The sequence below is a fragment of the Lampris incognitus genome, chromosome 15, assembly GCF_029633865.1.
Source record: "Lampris incognitus isolate fLamInc1 chromosome 15, fLamInc1.hap2, whole genome shotgun sequence".
Taxonomy (NCBI): Eukaryota; Metazoa; Chordata; class Actinopteri; order Lampriformes; family Lampridae; genus Lampris; species Lampris incognitus.
Window position 1 is genome coordinate 34,545,129 of NC_079225.1, and position 24,620 is coordinate 34,569,748.

A 24,620-nucleotide genomic window follows, 5' to 3' on the forward strand; every position below is an offset into this window, starting at 1 on the left:
ACAGGGCCAACACATTCACACTTAGGGACAATTTAGAATGGCCGATTCATCTGACCTACATGTCTTTGGACAATGTCAACTACGCAAGATAAAAACCAGCTCATCGGGAGCTCACATGGGTTAGGTGTCTTGCTCAGGGACACCTCAGTATTTTTTTTTTTCGAGGAGGAGTTGCTGAGGATCACACTGGCAACGTTCCAGTTACCAGATGACCTCCTCTACCTCCTGAGCCACTTCCGCCTGCGAAACATTAAAAAATACACAAAGTAAACAAAAACCACCCTTTGGATATCTAGTTCTAGTCTTATCGGAGAGAGCAGAAGAGAGAGAGAGAGAGAGAGAGAGAGTAGAGAGAGAGAGAGAGAGAGAGAGAGAGAGAGAGAGAGAGAGAGAGAGAGAGAGAGAGAGAGAGAGAGAGAGAGAGAGAGAGAGAGAGAGAGAGAGAGAGAGAGAGAGAGAGAGAGAGAGAGAGAGAGAGAGAGAGAGAGAGAGAGACTGAAGGGACATTTTACAGTGCAGCACTTGTAAAATATTTATGTCCAACATCAGATTTCCAAGATCCATCAATACTCATCTATTTCTGGCCTGTGCCTACACTTCTGACAGTGCAAAATGCCAGCACTCCTTTCACAACCGCCCCTCCTCCCCATCCAGCTCTCCATTCCCCTTTCTCTTTCTTTCTCACAGTATCATTAGAGCAGAGGGCAATCCACCAGCATGGGCCTACAAGGCTATTTTCTCTAACTCTTGAGGATCTTCCTAAAAATAGACAAGCTGGACGGGCCACACTGTATATTTTTAAAGCCCCAGGGAGAGTCCATGGCAAGGCATTTTGTTGTGAGAATGTGGGAAATGAATGACAGGTACCCCTGGCATTTGAACTCTGGGTCATGGAAAAGGGGGGGGGGCTGTCAAGTGAATGAGAATGACAACGACAACAGCCAATGAGAATAGTGTGCCAAACGGATCCTAGCCAATCAGCTAGCTCTCAGGTCGTTCCGTTGGTTCTCAACAATTAATTGTTATTTGGACTTGTTCACTGTAACTGCAGCATTCTCCTGTTCTCTGTATGGATTGTACTTTGTGGGTCAAGCCACCGACCTGTAACCACACAGCTTGGTGGTTGAATCCTATCTAAAAAAATCTACCCTGCTGGTAGAAAATAATGAAAATGGGCTGGTGCAGCTGCTTAGTCATCAAAAGCAAGTAAAAGGCTGCGATTGTGTCGGGCATCTTGCAGGTGTAATTATGTGGTGCTATGTGAACTAAAGCAGGGCACTAATGAAATGATGCATGCGTGCTCCGTCAGATTACCCTGGATAGATTCAAATGAAACAAAAAACCATCTGGTGAATTTTGGGACATGGTAACTGCACCAGAACCTAGATGACAAATATATTCACATGCGCTCCCAGACACACACACATACACATGCGCACACGGTGGCCTATCTTACCAGGTTGTTGTCATCCTGGAAGGCGTAATGCAATGTAGTAATCCACTGGCTGTCCCCATTCACTAGCACGTCCCGTTCTTCCCGAAAACATGCCGTCTGAGGAGAGAGAGAACAAGGCCACATTTACAAACACACAATCATTTAAAATACGTCAGACACGCTGGCAACAGAGAAGCCACAGTTCAAAGCAGCAGACACTGCTGCTCTCACTGCTGACACAGTTGCGGGCAAGATAAGTCATCATATTTCATTCTGAAAAAGATAATACTGTATCCAAAAAAAAGTATTGTGTGTTCTTTATTCTTAAAGACTCATTCTTAATTACTCTGATCTAAAGACGTCCTCCTCCCTGAGCGTCCGGGTAGCGTTGAGGTCTATTCCGTTGCCTACCAACACGGGGATCGCCGGTTCGAATCCCCGTGTTACCTCCGGCTTGGTCGGGCGTCCCTACAAACACAATTGGCCGTGTTTGCACGTGGGAAGTCGGGTGTGGGTGTGTGTCCTGGTCGCTGCACTAGTGCCTCCTCTAGTCAGTCGGGGCGCCTGTTCGGGGGGGGGGGGGACTGGGGGGAATAGCGTGATCCTCCCGTGCACCATGTCCCCCTGGCATAACTCCTCACTGTCCGGTGAAAAGAGGCGGCTGGCGACTCCACATGTATCGGAGGAGGCATGTGGTAGTCTGCAGCCCTCCCCGGATCGGCAGAGGGGGTTCAGCAGTAACCGGGACGGCTCAGAGAGAAGGGAGATTGGCCGGGTACAATTGGGGAGACATCCTCCTCTCATCAAACTGTGACCTAAAAAGACAGTCTCTGTTCATTTAGCAACATGCTTGCCCTTGTATCTACAGCAGCATCTGTGAGCTTTATGAATACAAAGCACAGCTATGTACAGGCTGTACCTTAAATGTGACTCACTTCGTCTTTTCCTTGAATGTATACAGATACGGATTTTTTAGAGCAGCGTGACAGAAAAACATGCGAAACACGTCTTTTCAATTTCACTTTTCAATTTTATATGTGGTCGTAGATTAGCTAATGTCCAACACACTAATTCAGTGTGAAGGGTAATTGTAATAAAATTCATGTGCATTCTATGTCACTCCCCCACGGCACAGATCGCCGCCGCCATGACATTGCGTCAGTAGGCTTACTGTGTAGTTAAAGTGGCTTGACCAAACCAGACTGGGAAAAAGATGGAGGACAACAATGATGGAAGTCAGTGGAAAGACAGTGAAGTCACTGATTACAAATCTATTTGGGGAGTCTCTACTCAAGCTTAAGTCGAGGACACATATCCCAGCTGACTAGTTAAAAAAGAAAAAAGAAAAGAAAACCTGCTGGTGAAATGGCTGAGCACTGTCACAAGATGTCATTTGTTGTTTGTTTGTGCATGTGAGCCGATTCAGGATGGCGGTCTGTTCGCACTAATATCACATACGGGTAAGTTTCAAAAAGGAATTTGGACAGTTTGACAAAAGAGTAAGAACACAGCAAAATATCTAGACCGAGTATGAAGGCCTACAGTGGTTGGAAAAATTATTTTCAGGAAATGTCCAATAGCATGAAATTTAAGCAAACTACAAGTTCTACAAGGTAATAGGTAGCTTAGGTCCTGGGAAATAAATAAATAAACTGGAAAATGCTGCTATGTATATTCAATAATCATTTTGAAATCAGTGTTTTTTGTTGATGGTTACTTTGCATTAGTTTACTTTCTGAACACAAAACTGGTCATATTGAATTTAGCCATAACTAAATGATGTAATGGATGTTCCAGGAGTCCCTCCACTTGCCTGACTCCAACCACAAACCGTCCACACATGGGAGCAGATGAACACAAAATCTGAATATAAGACGTCACGTTCAGTGCACCACTTGTTAATGGTCTCCAGTGGTAGTTCACAACCAGTTTATACCACCAGCCTATACTCCACAGTATTAACCGTGTTGTGGTTTCTGCAACAGCGCTGTTACAGAATTTAAACAGAAAAACCCTGTTTCTACAGTCCACCGGACAAAGGCCCAAAATTTAATAACAACAAAAAAATAATGATTTCATCATCACTATGGTGCAGCTCTTTTGATTTATTGTGTAAACTTGCGTAACCTACATCTGAGAATTAGTGCAAAACTACATATGAATTTGCCTTTGGGGATAAATCCATTTTAGGGAGGCTGATTAAATGGATATTCGATTACGAAAAAAAATCAACATTACATATAAAATCATGACATTCTCTTATTTCCCACAATGACACAGAAAAACTCCCCTGACTGAAAGCCAATGCAAAGTCCATCTCTAATCTCCTCCTCTCTGAAATGATGGGCACGTGCCGGGCATACACAGTCTAACTACAGCCAGTCTAGATCATTTCCCATCGATGGGCCCACAGGCAAAGAGCAGAGGCCTTCCTTTTGCCCAAAGAGTTACGAGGCATGGAGATTGAAGGCCCAGGGGACTAATGGGAATGGTCCCCTAACTGTCAGGAAGGGGTCAATGAGAAAAACATGCATCAGCTGCATGCGTGGCCACAGCAGTGACATCTGTCGCAAACGGTAAATCAACCTGCGGTCGATTTTTTTGGGGGGTAAGCAGAGATTGGCACTCATCCTTGATGGGTGGGGAAAAAAATAATTGGTTCATCAATCCTTAATCCTTATTGTTAAAGTTAGATTTAAGAGATGCGTGGAGAAAAAAAATCCACATATGACCAAAAAAAAAAAAAAAAGCAAAAACGCATCAACAACAAAAAATAAATGAAATTTTCAAACATTGATAGATGCCGAGTACTGATTAGAACTTTGTTTTCACTTCCACATAGAGAAATACAGGCCTTTCATTTACTGTCACTAGGTTTTAACTTATAATATCATCATCATCATTGTCATCAAGTCAAACATACATACATAGATATAGATATATAGATATATATAAATTAATAAAGTAGTAGATAGAGCCCAGTGCTTCGGTTTCCTCCTACAGTCCAAACACATGTAGGTCAGGTGAATCAGCCATATTAAATTGTCCCTAGGTGTGAATGTGTCGGCCCTGTGATGGACTGGCGGCCTGTCCAGGGTGTCTTCCTGCCTGCCGCCCAATGACTACTGGGATAGGCTTCAGCATCCCGCATCCCTGATTGGGATAAGCGGCTTGGATAATGGATGTTTAGATAGATACAGCGATAGACAGCTAGATAAATTAAAGTAATGACAAGAATCCACTAACAAACTGAATATTCAGAAAGCAAACCGGATGGAACCAATCTACCTAAGTGCTGCCCGGAGCAAAGGAAGCACCATGCAGTGTCACAAGGGACAACGGTCTGGAAGTGAACAAGCACCGCGCTACAAGAAGGCGCTGTAAATATTCTTAACAGTACTGTCATCTGTGGTAAGACTGTGCAGGACTGAAGGATCTACAAAGTCCAGAGACGCAGCCAGTTCTTCACCTAATGCCTAATGACTGATGGCTCTAATTGAACTATCAAACTAAACTGCTGAACCTTCAGGTCGATGCATCAATCTCTTTCAAGTGGGGGAAGCTGCACATATTCTTAAAACATAACTTGGCAATTACTGTTATTTCTGTTTTATGTTAACAGTATTTATCATTATTATCGACAATATTATTACTCTAATTCATCAGGGATGCAAAGTCTCTCTGTGTGCAGAGAAAGGCATTTGAGAATTTATCACCGGGTAAATTGTCCTATGCTATTTTTAGCCTGGCATCAGCCCAGTATCCAACAGCAGTGCCGGTACAGTTGCGCCCCTGTTAAAAGGCCTGGAAAACTGCAGGAGGCTGCTCACCTCAGCTCTCTTCAACATCTCCCACTTGTTGAGGATCTTCATAGCAAACACCTTGTCAGCATTCTTCACCTTCACAACCGCAACCTGCAGAGAGTGAGAGAGAGAGAGAGAGAGAGAGAGAGAGAGAGAGAGAGAGAGAGAGAGAGAGAGAGAGAGAGAGAGAGAGAAAGGGGGGGGGCATTAGAAACCTTATTTTAAGTTGTACTGCAGGACAATGAAGTATAGAAACAAGAGGTGTGAATTTGAAAACAAAACACACACCAGATCTCATGTAGTAGATCCTCACACTGACAGAGACTTGAATTCTTTTAATGTTCAAATTACTGCATATGCCCGTGTCATATTGTAGCATATGGTCCTATGAACGATATTGAAACATTTAATTTCAGTGAGCATGCCTGGTAGTGCTGAATATAGTCATTCATATAAAGATACAGAGAGAAAGAGTTGTAAAGAAAAAGGAGGGAGGAGAGAATGGGAGGGGAGACGAAGGCATAGAGAGAGGGAAGAAGAGCAGAAGAGGGCTTTAAAAGTGGACGAAGAGGAAAGGAATGAGAGGAGGAGGAGAGGAAGGAGAGAAGTTGAGACAGGAAGTGACCCCGGACATCGAGGTGACGACCTCGGACACAGTCAGACGTACACCACCTGGATCCTCTTACGCCCCCTTTCTAACTTACTCACAGACACAGACACAGACACAGACAGCTGGGGCATTCAATTAAGATTCATACTTCCTTTAAAAAAAAACATTTGTCATAAGCAAACTGTTTTCTGCTTTTCAACTATATACACTTTTGTCCAAGTGTAAAACCGAGGTGGCCTGCGAGACGACTCGACTGCGGGTTTTCACACGTAATGATTGGCCGATATGCAAAACTGAAGACAAGAATGTCTCTCCTTGGGTGCAGATGAATAGGAAGGCTTGTATGGGCGTGAATGTTGTGTGAAGTGGCCGATCATTTAAAAAAAACACAAGTAACCTACAAGACAGGTACACAGTCTTTCTCCAGTATGGAGACTCCTTGGATTTGCTCTTGTGCTCATACAGTACAACAGACACACAGATATACACAAACACACACACACACGTGCAAAGCCCTCTCTCGCTTCCTCTCTTTCTCAGCACACATAGGAACAAATTCAGAGGCACATGGATGTAAGCACACACAGAATCTCAGCTCATCTCAGACTTGAATTAAGTAAATATTGATATTATTAGCTGACTGGGTTTAGGTGATTCATCATCTTCAGCTCTGGATAATACAATACTATGTTCCCAACTTAAGCAACCCAGATTCCCATGTGAGTATGAACTTTTAAATACTTTAGGACTAAGTTCACTTCAACATCCTCCTTCAGTGAGCATTTCACCCGACTCGGAGAAGCTACCTAGTGGACTTGCCTGCTGGGGTGACCCCCTAATGTTCTATGATTTCTCATCTTTAGCAGGCTGTTCTGCTTCATACACTCTGCATCTTCCCACTGTGTTTCTCATAACATCTCCGGCCTTCTTGGTAACCGGGGGCATCATTGTCCACACTTTTCTGATGATCGCTGACCGTCATCATACTAAACCTACCAACGGCAAAGCAAAGAACAAGACATCGGGGCGTCCGGGTAGTGTAGTAGCCTATTACATTGCCTACTAACACGGGGATCGCCGGTTCGAATCCTCATGTTACTTCCGGGGTCGGTACTTGATCTACTTGCCCTACCAGATGTGCTTGGGGTCCTGCGACTACAGATGACATCACTACTTCACGCATTATGATTGGGTAGGGGCTTGAGCAGGGGCTAGTTCAGTTTAGGAACAGCGGGAAACAGTAGATTGACATTAGATGCAGCTCGGGCCTTTGGCCCTCGCACCTTTACTAACCAACTCTATGTCAACGTGGATTGTAAAAAACACACAGCTAAATAACTATAGAGCTAGCGTTAAACAACACTAGCTAGCAACACAATCCGTGATGTCATATGTAGTCGAAGGACCCCGATTCGATATTGTATCCGAGCAGAAATGGAACCCACACCGGCTTGGTTAGACGTCCCTACAGACACAATTGGCCATGTCTGCGGGTGGGAAGCTGGATGTGGGTATGTATCCTGGTCACTGCACTAGCATCTCCTCTGGTCGATCGAGGCGCCTGTTCGGGGGGGATAGCGTGATCCTCCCACGTGCTACGCCCCTGTGGCTAAACTCCTCACTGCCAGGTGAAAAGAAGCAGCTGGCGACTCCACATGTATCGGAGGAAGCATGCGGTAGTCCGCAGCCCTCCCCGGAACGGCAGAGGGGGTGGACAGACCTCACATGGTTTTCCCGCTTTATATTCCAAGTTGGGGTTTTTGTTTTTCTGTTGATCCCCAAAGGAAAAACACATCTTCTCACCCTCAGCAACCCCAGCAGCTGGCCTTGTCCCCTGACCTCCCCTGAGGAGGAGAAAGTGAATGAAGGATCCCCCCCTCCCCCCCGGAGGGATCAATAGTGTATCACGTCACTGTTCCTGACACGTTAGCAGGGAGGGCACTTGCTTTCACGTGGTAAATGAAGCATCATCTGAAGGACGGCTTGCTTACTCGCCGCACACTGCATCCAGCTTTGTGCATGCATGTGACTTGGACGTGATGGAAACACTGTTGGGAAGGCAGGAGGAATAGTTAGGAGTTAAGCATGATTTCTCCACAGATGGAGAGAGAGAGAGAGAGAGAGAGAGAGAGAGAGAGAGAGAGAGAGAGAGAGAGAGAGCGAGAGAGATGGAAAAAGGTTTCTCTGACTCCAGCTTCACTCTACAGTTTGCAACTCAAACCCCTCCATCTTAATTGCGAAGCACATAGTAAACTTTGTTTGAAAAGTGCTCCACAGATAAAGCTATCATCACTAATCTGTCTCACGTCATGTTTCCGTCCCCGTCTCTCCTGCACAGACAAACACACAAACAAACGCAGACGTTTGGTATACACATGTCCACACGCAATTAACACTGCCATGCAAACACACCCAGAAATCCGCCGTGACATTCAAATAAAAATGCACACGTATGCATGCCAGCCCAAGTGGACGGACAACCACGTAAACACATGCACGCAAAGGCATGCGCGTGCATAAATACGCGCGCACACACATAAACAAAGATAAGTACTGAGAGCAAGGCAGGCGTCCACGCTAAAGAGGAGTCTGCAGTCTATTAAATGAGCCAGGGAATGCTGCTAATGCAATACAATGATAACATTCCAGCACTGTTTGGATTTCCCCCAGTGATCCCTCAGCAGCCGAGAGGAGGAACCGAGGAAGAAGAGGAGGAAGAGAAAGGACAACTGGGGATGGGGAGGGGGGGTCTTGGCAGTGACTTAGTGTTTATGTTCTTTTCTCATTTGCTCCCTTTCTGGTTTCTACCCTTCCTTTAATCCTCACCTCTTACCCCTTTAGCCTGGCTTTTAGGACGGGACCCTCGCAGGACCAGACATAGCTCACTTGCAAGCCGACTGACACAGATGGCTAAACATCAGATAAAATAGTTAGCTTTCTAGCTAACTTTCTTACTAACTGCGCCAGCTGTGTAAACGTGAAATGACACTTAAAATTTGATTTTATCATTTGGAAGTGGGTCATAAAAGCAACTTATTTTTAGGATTTTGCCACAGAGGCTAATGGATTCATAGTTCCAAAGTCAAAATCAGAATTTGTATGTCCGCGGTGGCGTAGCGGTCTAAGCATCGGCTTGGTGTCGATGCAGTTGCCCACTGGGGACTGGGGTTCGCGCCCCGGTCTCGTCAGATCCGACTATGGCCGGACTCGATGAAGCAGCAATCATTGGCAACGCTGTCTTCGGGAGGGGGCGGAGTCGGTTTGTGTTCGTCATGTGAATGCGTCTCCGTGTGTGTCGGAAAAACAGTGGTTCGGCTTGGATTCGCCTTGTCACGAAAGTGGGGAGGCGTCTCCTTCGAGACTGCCGGCCGGAGAGATGCAGTTGGCGAACGCATGCAATACGAGGGTGGGTGTTTGAATTAAAATAGGGATCAATTGGCCACTAAATTGGGAGAAAAAAAGGGAAAAATCAGAAATAAATTAAAAAAAAAAAAATCAGAATTTGTCTCATCAGCCAAGTTATTTTACACAAAAAGAATTTCACTGGGGCATCTGGGTGGCGTGGCGGTCTATTCCATTGCCTACCAACGCGGAGATCGCCGGTTCGAATCCCCGTGTTACCTTTGGCTTGGTCGGGCATCCCTACAGGCACAATTGGCCGTGTCTGCAGGTGGGAAGCCGGATGTGGGTATATGTCCTGGTCGCCGCACTAGCGCCTCCTCTGGTCGATTGGGGCACCTGTTCGGGCGGCTGGGGGGAATAGCGTGATCCTCCCACGCGCTGCGTCCCCCTGGCGAAACTCCTCACTGTCCGGTGAAAAAAGGCAGCTGGTGACTCCACGTGTATCGGGGGAGGTATGTGGTAGTCTGCAGCCCTCCCTGGATCGGCAGAGGGGGTTCAGCAGCGAACAGGACGGCTTGGAAAATAGGGTAATTGGCCAAGTACAATTGGGGAGAAAAGGGGGGGGGGTCTTTAAAAAAAAAGGATTTCACTCAGCGGGTTGCTCATATGAAACACAGCAAACGTAAAGCAATAAAAGCACAATAATCACCTGACAAATTTACAAGGGAAAAAAAATTGAACAAGTGGGTTTCCATTATAATCTAATCTGGCAAAAACAACAGTTTTCTAAACAGGACAGACTGATGACGGGCTGGGGCGGCAGTGACTCAGGAGGTAGATCAGGTTGTCAAGTAACCGGAGGGTTGATGGTACGACACTTGGCGCCACCTTGCAAAAAATGTGGAGGTGTCCCTGAGTGAGACACCTAACCCCCAACTGCTCCCGATGAGCTGATTGTTACCGTGCATGGTTGACACCGCCATCGGCGTATGAGTGTGTGTGCATGGTTAAATATGTGAAGCATTAATCGTGAAGCGCTTCAGGGGGAAAAAAACCACCATATAAATGCAGTCCATTTATCCATTTAGGTCAGCTACCTGGGCCAAAGGGGTCGGTAGAAGGGACAAGATTGTGTTGTTCTAGGCTTTACCCATTGAGCTCAACAGGGAGTGGAAAGGACTGGAAATTGGCAGTTACCTCCCACTTCCACACTACAATATCTTAGTGGCAATTCGATACATATTGCGATTTTTCAAATACCATAATATAAATATTGTGAATCGACATTACAATTTTTAAGACTCCATCCCCTTGTATCTGCAGTAAAATGCGAAAGTGTAGTAATCCAAAAAAATGTAATACATTTCAAGGGATAGTTCGGTTTCAGAGGTTTTTACTGTGTCTTACTAACATAGAGTCAGACAAACTTGTTTCTCCCCCAACTGTATCTGGCCAATCACCCCCCGCTCTCTGAGCCGTCTCAGTCGCTGCTCCACCCGCTCTGCCCAACCGGGGAGGATTCCAAACTACCGCATGCTTCCTCCGTTACATGTGGCGTTGCCAGCTGCCTCTTTTCACCTGACAGTGAGGAGTTTTACCTGGGGGACGCAGCGCATGGGAGGATCGCGCTATTCCCCCCAGTTCACCCCCCCCAAACAGGCCCCCCAGCCGACCAGAGGAGGCGCTAGTGCAGCGATCAGGACACATACCCACACCTGGCTTCCCACCCGCAGATACGGCCAATTGTGTCTGTAGGGACGCCCCACCAAGCCGGGTAACACGGGGATTTGAACCGGCGATCCCCGTGTTGGTAGGCAACGGACTAGACTGCTATGCTACCCGGATGCCCGTGCTTGAAGTTTGAAGGTACGCTGACCGGTGAGTTTAGCCTACAGGATCATTAGCATGTCTGTGAATGTTCTCATTAATCCAGGTCATGGTTATCCAAAGGAGCTGAATCAAGCGCAACTGGACTTGGTATATATCCGTGAAGATGTTTCGCCTCTCATCCAAGAGGCTTCCTCAGTTCGTGCCTTTCTGACTAGACCAAGCTTGGTCTAGTCAGAAAGGTAACACCCTTTGGAGGATCATTAGCAGTTCTTCTCCAAAGCTGATGGTTATCTTTTTACTCCTTAGACTCGCGTTGACACATTTTCCTAAACCAACATCTTTGAAAGTGCATGCAAAACCCTAAAAACTAGACTACACTTTTTAAGTATGGTCTGCTACTTGAGCTACCAGCGTCCAAGCCCTGTTTGGCCCTGCTGCAGAGAATCAGCCAGTGAGCCCTGGTGTGAAAGCTCCAATAGGCAGAAGGCCGAGGGAACACTGTAGCGTCCTGCAGACAGATGGGAAATCCATTCGTCAATAGTGCTCCATAACATCACGCGCCCACGCCATTTCTCTCCCTGCTGCTGACAATGGGAGGATGAAATCAAAACATCCTGCTCTCAAGATCTCTCTCTCTCTTTCTTTACTTTCTCCAAGTCTGTTTTTACTTTCGTCTCTCCTCTGTGTTACACCATTTCGCCCCCTTGCTGTCTTTGTGTTTTTCTGTCTCTCTATGTCTGACCGTCTGCCCCTCTATGCCTGTCCCTGAGTCTCTCCTTCTCACCAAAAGTTTCCCCCAATTGTCAGTATGACACATAACTGAAGCTCTTTCAAATATTCGCTCGACCGTCCCAGAGCACACAAGTAATTCTGTTGGACCGAGGAGCAACTGCTTTAAATGTTTTATCTCCCTTCTATCCTTATAAATCTTTTTATTATTCTGCTGTTCTCCACCATGTTCCTCTCTGTATTTTTAGATTCTGTTGTTGAGTACAGTTGAATATCAATGTGCCGCCTTGATTTTTCATCTTCATGATTTTGTTTTGTCGAGGGGAAATGTTTTCAGCTTAACTAAAACACAATCAATAACTTCCATGACTTTCGTTATGACTCGGCTTTCATGTTTCACTGCCTTAAACATCCACATTGTTTTGAGTTTCAACGGCGGAAGTCACTGTCAAACTGTAAAACAAAAAGGCTTTGTGACGCTAACAGCAACCACGGAAAACTGGCAGCGATGTTAGTCAACTAGCTGCATCTCGCACATTCTTAAGATCTGCCGCTCGGTTGTGGTCGCGGCTACGTTAAAACCACCCTCGCCATGGATTCAAATGGCAACCACGCTGCCTTTGAACGCAAACTCAAACTTTATTTTTTAGTATTACATGTAACTCATAACAACACTGCTGGCTTGCCAGAGGGTGCATGGGCACTTGGCACACAAGGTACCCTCGTCGCAGGACACACACAGTCACACCGCACACACAAATACATGGAAACATGACCCACTCAGACACAGGCACATGCATGAAGTTCCTGCGGTGTTACCAAATCGGCAGACATTTTGAAGTGCATGTCAGGCTGAAGTCAGAGCATCCGTATTTGGCCCTGGTACGTCCACAATGCGCTGGAGGCCAGCCCTTTATACCTTTCCCTCTTTTCTCAGCTTTTGTCTCTCTCCGTCAAGCAATCTTGGTCTCTTCCTGTTTCACTCTCATTGCCTTTCTCGCCCACTGTCTACCTGCTCGCCTTTCATCGTCTGTCTCTCTGCTCCCTTTTGTCAGCGGTGCACGTGGAGATCGGGTGGCGAATACCATCGAGTGGTGCACAGTATGCCTACTTGGGCTTAAAGCAAATCTTAAATGAATCACATAATGATGAAGGCTGAACAAATCCTCATCAAAACATTCCCCACTTGGCACCTCTGCTATGTGCTAAAGGGCATCACAGTGTGGCTCATCCAGTCCACATGAAACAGAACTCCAGTAAAAAGCTGGGCGAGGCCAGGGGGAGCTTGAAACACTGGGCTAGATTCCAGACCCTCCACTGTGTGTGTGTGTGTGTGTGTGTGTGTGTGTGTGTGTGTGTGTGTGTGTGTTTCATAAGGAGGAGCAAACTGTGTGTGTCTGTGTGCAAGCATCCAAGTGCGAATGTGTGTATTTTATGAGGAAGAGCTGACTATGCCTGTATGCATGCTATGAGTGTGCTATATATGGTGTGTGTGTGTGTGTGTGTGTGTGTGTGTGTGTGTGTGTGTGTGTGTGTGTGTGTGTGTGTGTGTGTGTGTGTGTGTGTGTGTGTGTCTGTGTCTGTGTGTGTGTCTGTGTCTGCATGTATACTGCAAAATATTTCCAATGAGCTGCAGTCTCCAGCATGTCACATATTGTAATACACACCAGCTAAAATATTGTTTCTATGTAAAACAGAAACCCTGTAGTTCATAAACAACAACCAAACAAAACAAAAAAAGCTTGAGGAAGGGAGGTGGGGGCAAGGGTAAATTGGTTTCTACCTTTTTGCTTTTTCAACATTTTAATATTGAGGCAGACAACTTTCACTGCTGCCTCGTGGCCTTTTTTACTCACCTAACTCATTTACATTTTCTCATTTAGCAGACGCCTTTATCCGAAGCATCTCACATGAGAGTTACACCCAGCAAATAATGATAAGACTACCTACAAAAGTGACAAGCGGAGTGGACTTAATTCACTGGTCAAAATCTGCCACCATTCGGACACTTGCTAGGGTTCAGCCCCACATTCTTGCAATAATATGTTTTGTTCTGAGTGTTTGGAGTCATCAAAATACTCCCGTGGAAGAAAGTGTTCCTAGCTTGACTAAAAAAAAGACAATGGCCGAAGTGAAGACGAGGTTTGCGCTGGACACTGGCGTTATGTAATGTTATGTTGTTGGCAAACCAGCGCTCTACCTGTCCCTCGAACATTCCCCAGCTCTGACATCACCGCGTTAACCTCCCCTCAGGCGGATGCTAACAAAAACACGGGGGGGGGATGGTGTCAGTTGCACTTTAATTCATTTCCCTCTCCTGGGCAAAGGGTGAAAGACGGAGTAAGAATTTTTACCCAGGCTACAAGTAGAGTCATGCTCGTGTTGTAGAGTAACGCTGTGTACCAACTTATCTGCAAGCAAAAGGCAGCCATCTGGCCAACACAGTTGCACTCCTTGAATCAGAGGACAGAAGAGGAATAGTATTTTCCTGGCAGGTATAATCCTGTCTTCATGATGCAAAATTTCTGTCTCCAGGAAAGAGGTTCCAAGTCATAAGGCACATCCTGTCAAAATGAGACCAGCGGCTACATAAAAACACTGAGCTTCAGCTAAGTGTATCTCTTGGCTAATGCTTCGACCAAGCAGATGACACGGTTTCTTCAGTAACAAGGACAGACTGTACGCTGTCAAACGCTTCACTTTCTTTCCGCAGATGCTGACAGAGTAGGCAGAGTCCACTTTCCAAAGTACGAAAGGTGGATTTTGGGAGTTGTGTGAAAACTGACAACCTAAGTTGTGAAAATTCCCAACAAAGGTTAAATCTTCACAACAACTTAATGTTTATGTAGTATTAACTAGAAGCTACTACTCAATAAACAGCAAAAAATTAGGTGTGGAGTTCTTTTTTCTCTCCAGCATTGTCATTTTAAGGAATGAAGTCTGATGACTTCTGCAGCTAAGTTATAGTAAAGTGTCAGACGCCTGACTGACCGACTACAATTTGCCACCTGAAGCTCACGGCGCCATGATGACAGGGGCATGTGAAAAAGTGGAGACAGGAAATGAGGTGCTGTGGTATTTTACAGCATCCATTGTTTGATCACTGTATAATAAAAAAAATCTGTATGGCAGGGAAAAGGGAGAAAAAAGGAAGTAAATTACCTCTCCAAAGGCTCCTCGTCCTATCACCTTGAGGATTTCAAAGTCCTCTTTGTGCAGGCGCATCTGCTTCACCTTGGTGGTGAAAGGCTTGGCTGCAGAGACAGAGAAAATAGGGAACACAGTTAGGGTACATTCACATTAGCCAGTAGGGACTTGTGAAAAGCTCAACGCAAGGGACCACAGACGTGTTCAAACAATTACAAGTTTCACCAAAATCATGATATGTGTATGCATGTGTGTTACGGCCCTAATTGAGGGTTTTTTTCCCCCTTTCTCAAAGCTGCCCCCCAAGATAATGTTTTCATGACATATATATAAATGCGTCACGCACTCAACAGGCTTGTGCTGCAATGTATTAAAAGTTTTTTTTTCTCTCTCTCTCTCTCACACACACACACACACACACACACACACACACACACACACACAGACGGCACAGTGGTTAGCGCGGTCACCTCACAGCAAGAAGGTCCTGGGTTCGAGCCCCAGGGTAGTCCAACCTTGGGGGCCGTCCCAGGTCATCCTCTGTGTGGAGTTTGCATGTTGCATAGGTTCCCTCCGGGGGCTCCGGTTTCTTCCCACAGTCCAAAGACATGCAGGTCAGGTGAATCGGCCGTACTAAATTGTCCCTAGGTATGAATGTGTGTGGGGTGTGTGTATGTCGGCCCTGTGTGATGGCCTGGTGGCTTGTCAAGGGTGTCTCACCGCCTGCCGCCCAGTGACTGCTGGGATAGGCTCCAGCATCCCCGCGACCCTGAGAGCAGGATAGGCGGTTTGGATAATGCCGACACTTCATGTACTCAATTGTGCTTCGTTAGCATCATTTCTGATGAACAATAAAATTAGCTTGATTTTTTGATAAATTTGATGTAACAATGACTAATGTGTATAACATGTATGTGTGATAAAAAAGCAAATTGTTTTCATTTTGTCATTAAAGTATCTGCTTACATATTTTTGGCTGGACCGGACCACCAGGCCAGCCCTACCAATGACCCTGACTGACTGACTGACTGACCATGTTAGCGTGACTGACTGTTCATATTTAGAGTGACTGACTGAGTGATTAGTTTCACACGGCTGGGCTGCTGGATAAGGTGACCAATGGTAAACACGGAAGTGGGAGTTTCCCTGTTGGCCGCTGCTCTTTCAAAATGAATCGGTACAGCATGCTTACCAACGGAATATCATATTGCTGCTCATGGATACTACAGACACGCTAAGAACAGAATATTTTGCGGCTCTTTCCACACCTGGTTACGTACTGTAACAGTCCAGCATAGAGCAGAGGAGGACAGAAAACAGCTCTCCATGCATTGAGAAGCATGAGGGAGAGTGCACAGTTAAAGTACCCCAAATAACAATTACTCTGACAAAGCATTTTACTGGCAAATTCACAAAGAATGGATTGCGGCTGCTGATGGCACCATGGCTTGGGCATCATTTGCAACCGCTATCTGCCCCCTCTTAAGGTCTGAGTCACAAAAGAGACATTGCTACTGATATTCTACTGCAAAACATTCCCTCACGAGCACGCCTGGCATGACAATGGCTTCGCCTGGCTACAACACTGCTGCCATGATCACTGGAAAGTCTGGGCATGACACCCCTTATAAATGTGCTTCAGTGACCACCAACTCTCTGAAGACGCTAATAATTTTCACATTAGCACTGGTGTTTGTGAACTGAAAATTTTTTGCAATGAGGCTCATTTGCATAGAGGACAGAACGGGGCCAATTTTTTTTGTATTGTTTTGTTTTGTTTTTTGGATCCCCCCCTTTTACTCCCCAATTGTATACAGCCAATTACCCCACTCTTCTGAGCCTTCCTAGTCGCTGCCCCACCCCTCTGCCGATCCAGGGAAGGGCTGCAGACTACCACATGCCTCCTCTGATACATGTGGAGTCGCCAGCCGCAGTGAGGAGTTTCGCCAGGGGGGCGTAGCGCATGGGAGGATCACGCTATTCTCCCCAGTTCCCCCTCCCCCCTGAACAGGCACCTGACCGACCAGAGGAGGCGCTAGTGCAGAGACCAGGACAACACATACCCGCATCTGGCGTCCCACCCGCAGATATGGCCAATTGTGTCTGTAGCGACACCCGACCAAACTGGAGGTAACAGGGATTCGATTCGGCGATCCCCGCGTTGGTAGCCAATGGAATAGAACGCTACACTACCTGGTCGCCAGAACGGGGCCAATTTTGCACCAAATGTATGCACATTGCGTAATGTCAATACGCGCAATGAGCACCAGAGCACCGAGACACTATTTGCTTGGCAGCGCAGTTGGGGGTGCATTTCACCCTTTGTGGGTGGTTTGAGAATTACATGGTTTCTTTTTGTCTCATTTGTGTAGGTTTAGCAGCAGGTGAAAGAGGAGGGAGGGTTAACAAATGATTAGAATAGGTATACTTACAATTAAATTAAGTGCTCTTTCACATGAAACATCTCAAGAGATAAGTGGAAAGTATTGTTCTTTCAACTGCATTTATAACCTTTTTCTTTACTCGAACGTAGCTTAACCATGTCATGTGATATGCTGCTTCAGTAGACTTTTAACAACAAATATTACAGGGACCACTACAGAAAACTGCAGATGAACATTTAATATCCAAGAATTCACAACAAATATTACTGGGACCACTACAGAAAATTGCAGATGAACATCTAATATCCAAGAATTCATAACAAATATTACTGGGACCACTATAGAAAGCTGCAATGAACATTTAATATCCTAGAATTCACATTATAGACACCACCACTGACTATCCCTCTAACAAACTGGCCACAATTTCGAACATACGGTCCAGCAATATACTTGTGGTTTTGAGCTAGTCTTGTTTTACTATCAGCAAAATTGCCACTGTTCAACAATATCGTCTGTGAGCCAGCCAAGATATTTTTACCTTTTGTGGTGGGACTGGGACCCCAAAATGGATATTATACTATTGCCCTGGGACCTAGGTTTAAAAAAAAAAAACCAAAAAAAAACCACTTGCACTTATTCTACAGTGACCAGTCACAAACCTATCAGTTCCAATCAAAACACAGTCCATGAAAGACTGCTAGACTTTTCAAAACTAGCATTTCTCAACATGTGGGTGACCGCCTGCCTGTGGTACACAACACCGGACGCTGAGAAGCTGGATGATAAAGCTATCTATTGTTATTCCCAGTGGTTATGGTTCCTGATGGAAAAAAAGACTTGGGAGGGATCTGCCAGGGTCACCAGCGTTCTCTCACAAAGCTAGCTAGAGATCCCATCTATAGCCAACAAAGTCAGCATTTCCCTCATTTGTGGGGAGCTATTCAACCACTTCCCGGTTTACATGATCCCAGCATGCCTTGGATAACCTGGATTGGCCGCAGGTTCACTGAGGTCAGTCTATTGGTTATACTGATATGCTGATTTTGCGATAAAAACAAATACGCAGAGCATGTTTCACATAAAAGCCGTACCAAAGTCACCATCATATCTGGAGTTTTGCTGGTTGACTGACCGCACTAATGCAGTACTATAGTTCAATTTAGCAGCAGATTTAGCCAAGACCTACGTCAATAGCACACAGACAAGCAGGCATGCATCCAGATACACATACATTTGCATGTCATCTTCACACAGCCAATTAGATTCATGAAAGAGGCAATCTCCATCTACTCCACAAACATCTGTTTATTCCATGTCTTCTACAGCCTTTGTGCGAGTGTGTGGGAACCAACGACCAGCCAAGAGTTGGCACTCAAGACCCATCTGCAATCTCTCATCGACCAGTCGACACGTTAAAACCATCTGCTTGCCATGACTTCACAGAACCTCCGCTGTCCAGGAAAAAGACATTCCCCCATTGTGAAAAAGGGAAATGCCTGCTGAAATAAAACAAACAGGCCACTGAGAGCTCAACAACTATTTTCTCGCTTTCTCTCCCCTCTCTCTCTCCATTCCGCCCACAGTGACATCTGGCCTACTCGTGCCAAAGCTAGGGGGCAGGGGATCACAGTGGGTAGCCCAATGTGCACCGTCGTATCCATGCCCCAGCACACACCAGTGTAGATCTACCTCACACATTAACAGCATGATTCAAACACAGCCCAGCCGTACCACCAAGTAGGTTGGAGGCTAACATGAACACCTGACGTAAATCAAGCTTGCACACTCCAGTTTTTCCAAAGACACACACACTGAGCACACCAGGAGCCAAATGCTGGGTTTAACTGAGCAGACATTACTGATCCCTGTGAGGAAATTAGTTGAAGGACGGTCTCTCTAGCAAGTGGTTCTCCATGAAGCCCACTACGCGTTATGTATACAGACCAGCAGCTAAATGGTCAGCTTTAAATATCCATCAGTCTCCAGCACCAACTCCCCTTCATATGCATGACTCAATGGTTTTCATGGAGAGCAGGAACTTTTTTTTCCCAACTGGCCACAGTGGCTGGTACATAAAAAAATTCGGGAATTATTATCTTTGTTTTACCAGCCAATTACATTAGTAATTTAGACCAAGAATCCTAAATTGATGAGAGTGGCCAAATTTGGCAGTTGAATTACATTTCCATGCATTTGGCTAGAATTGTCACCTCTAAATAATAATAAAAATAAAAACAACACATCAGTACCAATCTCTGCTCCACCCCCTCTGCCGAGCCGGGGAGGGCTGCAGACTACAGACCACAATACCTCCTTCGATACATGTGGAGTCACCAGCCGCTTCTTTTCACCTGACAGTGAGGAGTTTCACCAGGGGGACGTAGCGCGTGGGAGGATCATGCTATTCCCCCAAATTCCCCCTGCCCCCTGAACAGACACCCTGACCGACCAGAGGAAGCGCTAGTGCAGCGACCAGGACATGTACCCACATCCGGCTTCCCAGCCACAGACACAGCCATTTGCGTCTGTAAGGACGCCCGACAAAGCCAGAAGTAACACAGGGATTCGAACTGGTGATACCCGTGTTGGTAGGCAACGGTATAGACCGCTACACTACCTGGAAGCCCCATCACACCTTTTTTATTTATCTTACCAGCAGGGCCATACTGAATTATCTAATTATGTAAAAAAAAAAGACACAATCATCAATGTGTGTTATATCTTTGGATATAAGGCGGTGGTGTTATTATTTGTTCTGAGTTTTATTTATCTTAATTTTTTTAATAAAGAAATCTTTATAGTAGCAGCATGACACACACTTCACTTAACCTACAGATTCCAGTATTTCATTGCCCAACATTTCATTCCACCACATTGCAGTAGAGTATACATTGGGTTTGCATAGTCAGGTCTGAGATTTCCGTCATTATGCAAGAGCAATTACAACACATTAACCACGACGCTTTTAAGCCATACAGCAAACATATTTCCCTACCAATTAGCATGACTTATTTGACATCGGTGGGAACCTCGACATCTCCCAGTTCATAGCCATGCTGTTGCACAAGCCATGCTGTTGCACGAGCCTTCAATATCTGTCAATATAAGGTTTCAATATCTTTCATAGAGGACAGTCGTAGCTGTGAAAGCTAGCTATTAGCAAACAAGACCAACATGTCTATCAACTGTCACTGTCCTGTGTCTCAGGATGGCTAAAACACAGTGCTCAGCACCAAAAGCAGGTAATGTAATTACCCTCTTTATCAGTGGAGCAGCATCACATTACCTCTCCCCACTGACAACAGTAACTGATAAGATACTAGCTGAATGGTTAAGATTTTAGAGCAAAGAACGTGGCAAGCATGGGAGCTTCCTTTTCAGCTGTTAAAACCAGTCAAAACTGTTGGAAAGCCAGTGACCAACATACACCCCCACTCCACTCTCCAAGCTGTCACTCATGTCGTCTAGGCAGAGCAGAGGCCAAGAGGTCCGAGAAGCTAGCCTGTCTAGCCGGTAGTCAGTTCCAATTCTAATCCAGCCAGGAAAATGAATGGAAAAACCCTCTCCTCTCCATTTAGCAACAACCGTTTATGTGTCCTTGACCAAGATATGCAAGCTTCAGTCATTCCAATGGAGCAGCTCAGTGGCCGAAACAGGAGAGCTAAGGTTGAAATGGAAACCTCCCTGATGTATATAGCGTGTCACCATATGAATGTGAAACAGGGTGGTGCTAGATAAGTGCATTCAGTGCATTCTGTCAACCTTCCCTAAACATGATTTATCCCAATAAGTATCTTGCCCAGCTTCCATTTGCAACAACACTTGGGACACTGTTGATGAAGGTTTTGAAAGGAGGCAGAAACCGTAGTGCTATTTAAGAAGGAGAGAGAGAGACTTTATTCGTCTTACAGCTACACACTGGAACACACACATGCATGAGTGGAGTGCTGGCTGAAGAAATGTTCCTGCATTTTTCCCATCCTGCTGTCCTTCCTCCAGAGGCAGCCAGGAGCAGTGCTTTCCTTTGGCACCCGGGGACCAATTCCAGGTGGAAATCCATGTCGTGGTCAGGGACAGGGCAGGAGAGTGTTCTGCATATTTTTATTGGGGTTCGTTTTAATGTTGGAGGAAACGTATGTGAGTGTGGTGAGAACATGCAAACGCCACACAGAAAGGCCCCTAAAAGTTGAGAGATAACCCACCTGAGCATGGGGAGAACATGCAGAATACACACAGACAGCCACTGCACACCAGCACTGCCTGGGCAGAACACACAACTCCGCCAGTGCTAACCCCACCCCCGGCGGGAATCGAACCTTCTTACTGTGAGGCAGCAGAGCAAGCACTATGCCACCAAGCCACACGATACTAAAGCATTCTGTCAGAAGTGGGAATACCGAGGTGACCGGGGTTCTCAAACTTTTGGGTTTTTGTTTTTTGGAGTTTTCCCCCCTTTTTCTCGCCAATTGTACTTGGCCAATTACCCTATTTTCCGAGCCATCCCTGTCGTTGCTCCACCCCCTCTGCCGATCCAGGGAGGGCTGCAGACTACCTGCATGCCTCCTCCGATACATGTGGAGTCGCCAGCCGCGTCTTATCACCTAACATTGAGGAGTTTCACCAGGGCGACGTAGCGTGTGAGAGGATCACTCTACCCCCCCCCCCCGAACAGGTACCCTGACCGACCAGAGGAGGCGCTAGTGCAGCGACCAGGAAACATAACCACATCCAGCTGTTGTGTCTGTAGGGACGCCCGACCAAGCTGGAGGTAACACAGGGATTCAAACCAGCGATCCCTCTGTTGGTTAGGGAATGGAATAGACCGCTACGCTACTCGAACGCCCTGGGGTTCTCAAACTTAAAAGAGGATGAGCAGTCAGGAGGAAATTGGGATTCGCTGACATTTTTTTCCTGCACTTTCTGAAAATGTCTTTCATTTTTGTCAAACTCTTCAAGACCTGAGAATAATATGTCCATACACTGTCAGGCCTTCCAGAGGCATATGGTTATATGGAAGGTGTAATGGAACGGGTTTGGGAAAGAAGGGCTTGCAGAGAATGAGACAGAGAAAGAGACAGAGACAGAGAGAGAAGAGACCCCTCTCGTCTACTGATTAGTAGCTGCATGCTGACTCAGGAGCTTAGCTAAACCACCCAGATGAGAAATGTCTTTCATCTCTGAGCCAAGAGCCCAGAGACCCTGTCCACAACAAAGCAAACACACACACACATACACACAACAAATACAACCATGCACACAAGCCATCGACGGTCTCACGCAAACACACCCACACACACACACACACAACAGCTGACGCATACACACAGATACTAAGACACATACCAGACACACTTGCGCGAGGACAAAACACAACCAGGCACAGAGAGATGTAACGTACTCAAGCACACAGAACTAGCTCCCTATAACTATACCAGACAAGCACGTATGTAAAAAGCTGGCGACTCGGCTGCTTTTTGATTAAAAACACCATGGCCGGCGAGGAGATTATATCACTTGCTCCTCTGGAGAGAAAAATATTTGCAGTCACTCCAGTGACAGGTGGCTTATTGAAGCACACAGGAGCGATCAACATCTTGCTTCAGCCTATGATTCATACATGGAATTCAATTGGGTGTGTGTGTGCGTGTGCGTGTTCAGAATGTTATTTCAGTATGCCTGGTCAAATTTTAAAAACAGCCTAACACAAACATAAACCGTCTCCGCTTGCCGGTCTCACCCAAATTTACCCAGGGATCAACGCCTCTTGTCCTTTCCTGTGGCCGCCGCGCTGGCTCATTGTGACACTGCACCCCTTTACAACAGCTATTACGCAGACTTATATTTCTTCTTACTATCAAAGTGTACAGGGTTGGTCCAAACATAGCAACGGTTGCTGTGATGAGGTGTGGCATGGGTCCTTTGCAGTGCTTTAAAAGGTGAATATTCCAGCTTGAGTGAGACTGGGGCCCTTTGTTTTAAGAGGGTTTTGCAATGCGCAGGGCTGACGAGCCAAGATTGGTACACGATGACATGTCAGTCTCTTTAAACATATTGAGTGCTTTAAAGGGTAGAGATCCGTGGATGTAAATATGCTTGCACGAACATGTGCACAGAAGCAAAGAGACAGGCGCACAGCACGCACACACAAAGATAGACAAAAAGACGGGACGCACTGATCTAGTTGCACATTCACAGAGGAAGATAAAGACGACATGCAGTTACAAGCAGCCCCAGTATGTATACACACACACACACACACACACACACACACACACACACACACACACACACACACACACACACACACACACACACACACACACACACACACACACACACACACACTTACTTACATAGTCTCCAAAGTAACATAAACATTTTGCCTATACAGAGACACAAACACGAGTGTTGCCTGTACCAGGCCTTGGGATGCAGTGAAACTGGAAAAACATGAGTGACGCCAGCTAATCCTCACAGCCAGACTGGTTTGGCTCAAACTGCAGAGTGGTTATCAGGCCCATCACGCTCCATACCAAGGAGAGAAGTCACAGTCATTTTTGTGTGAAACTTGGTAACTGCAGGCAAGTGTGTTCAGTTAGCAGCCGGCCCACAAATGATATGCTCAATACTCTCAACCAAGCTTTACCCAGGGCCATTTCCACAGGGTGTCTGAAAACGGCTGAGCATGTGTGTGCATGTCCGCGTTTGTTCGGTGTGTATAATACGGATTGTATGTCTGTTTACAAAGCAGACAGTGTGTGCAAGTGGGTGTTGGATGTGTGTAATATACACCTCATGTGTTATTACATCTGAAGTGATTGTGTAACTGTGTTTGAGTATGCATGTTGGCTGTGTGTGTGTGTGTATACACGTGTGTGTATAATATGTGTGCACGGTTGCATGGTTGCTGTTATGCATCTGTGTGGTGGCCATGAGTGCAATATAATACATATCATATGTGAGTTAGACATACATAGGCTGTGTCTGTGTGTACGTGCAAACTTTGTCTCAATGTGTTAAAACTGCAGTTGTTTATACACTCACTGAGCACTTTATTAGGAACACTATACCAATAGTGGGTAGGGCCTCCCCTAGCTCTCAAAACAGCCTCAATTCTTCGTGGCACGGTTTCCACGAGACGTCTGAAACATTCCTTTGAGGTTCTGTTCCGTGTTGACATGATTGCATCGCACAATTTCTGCAGATTTGTCAGCCGCACATTCGTGCTGCAAATCACCCGTTCTACCACATCCCAAAGGTGTTCCACTGGATTCAGATCCGGTGACTGGGAAGGCCACTGAAGAACACTGAACTTGTTGTCATGTTCATGAAACCAG

General features: G+C 45.9%; 1 protein-coding gene across 4 annotated transcripts in view; it reads right to left on the bottom strand.

Annotated features, from left to right (window-relative positions):
- cdc42bpab (CDC42 binding protein kinase alpha (DMPK-like) b) overlaps positions 1-24,620 on the bottom strand; it is a 127,632-nt gene that overhangs the window by 75,502 nt on the left and 27,510 nt on the right. For all 4 annotated transcript variants that reach the window (XM_056294069.1, XM_056294071.1, XM_056294070.1 and 1 more), the window contains 3 exons: positions 14,912-15,003; positions 5,266-5,349; positions 1,457-1,552 (listed from right to left, as the gene is read on the bottom strand). In XM_056294069.1, the coding sequence (XP_056150044.1) occupies positions 1,457-1,552; positions 5,266-5,349; positions 14,912-15,003 (272 nt within the window). The remainder of the gene's footprint in view (positions 1-1,456; positions 1,553-5,265; positions 5,350-14,911; positions 15,004-24,620) is intronic.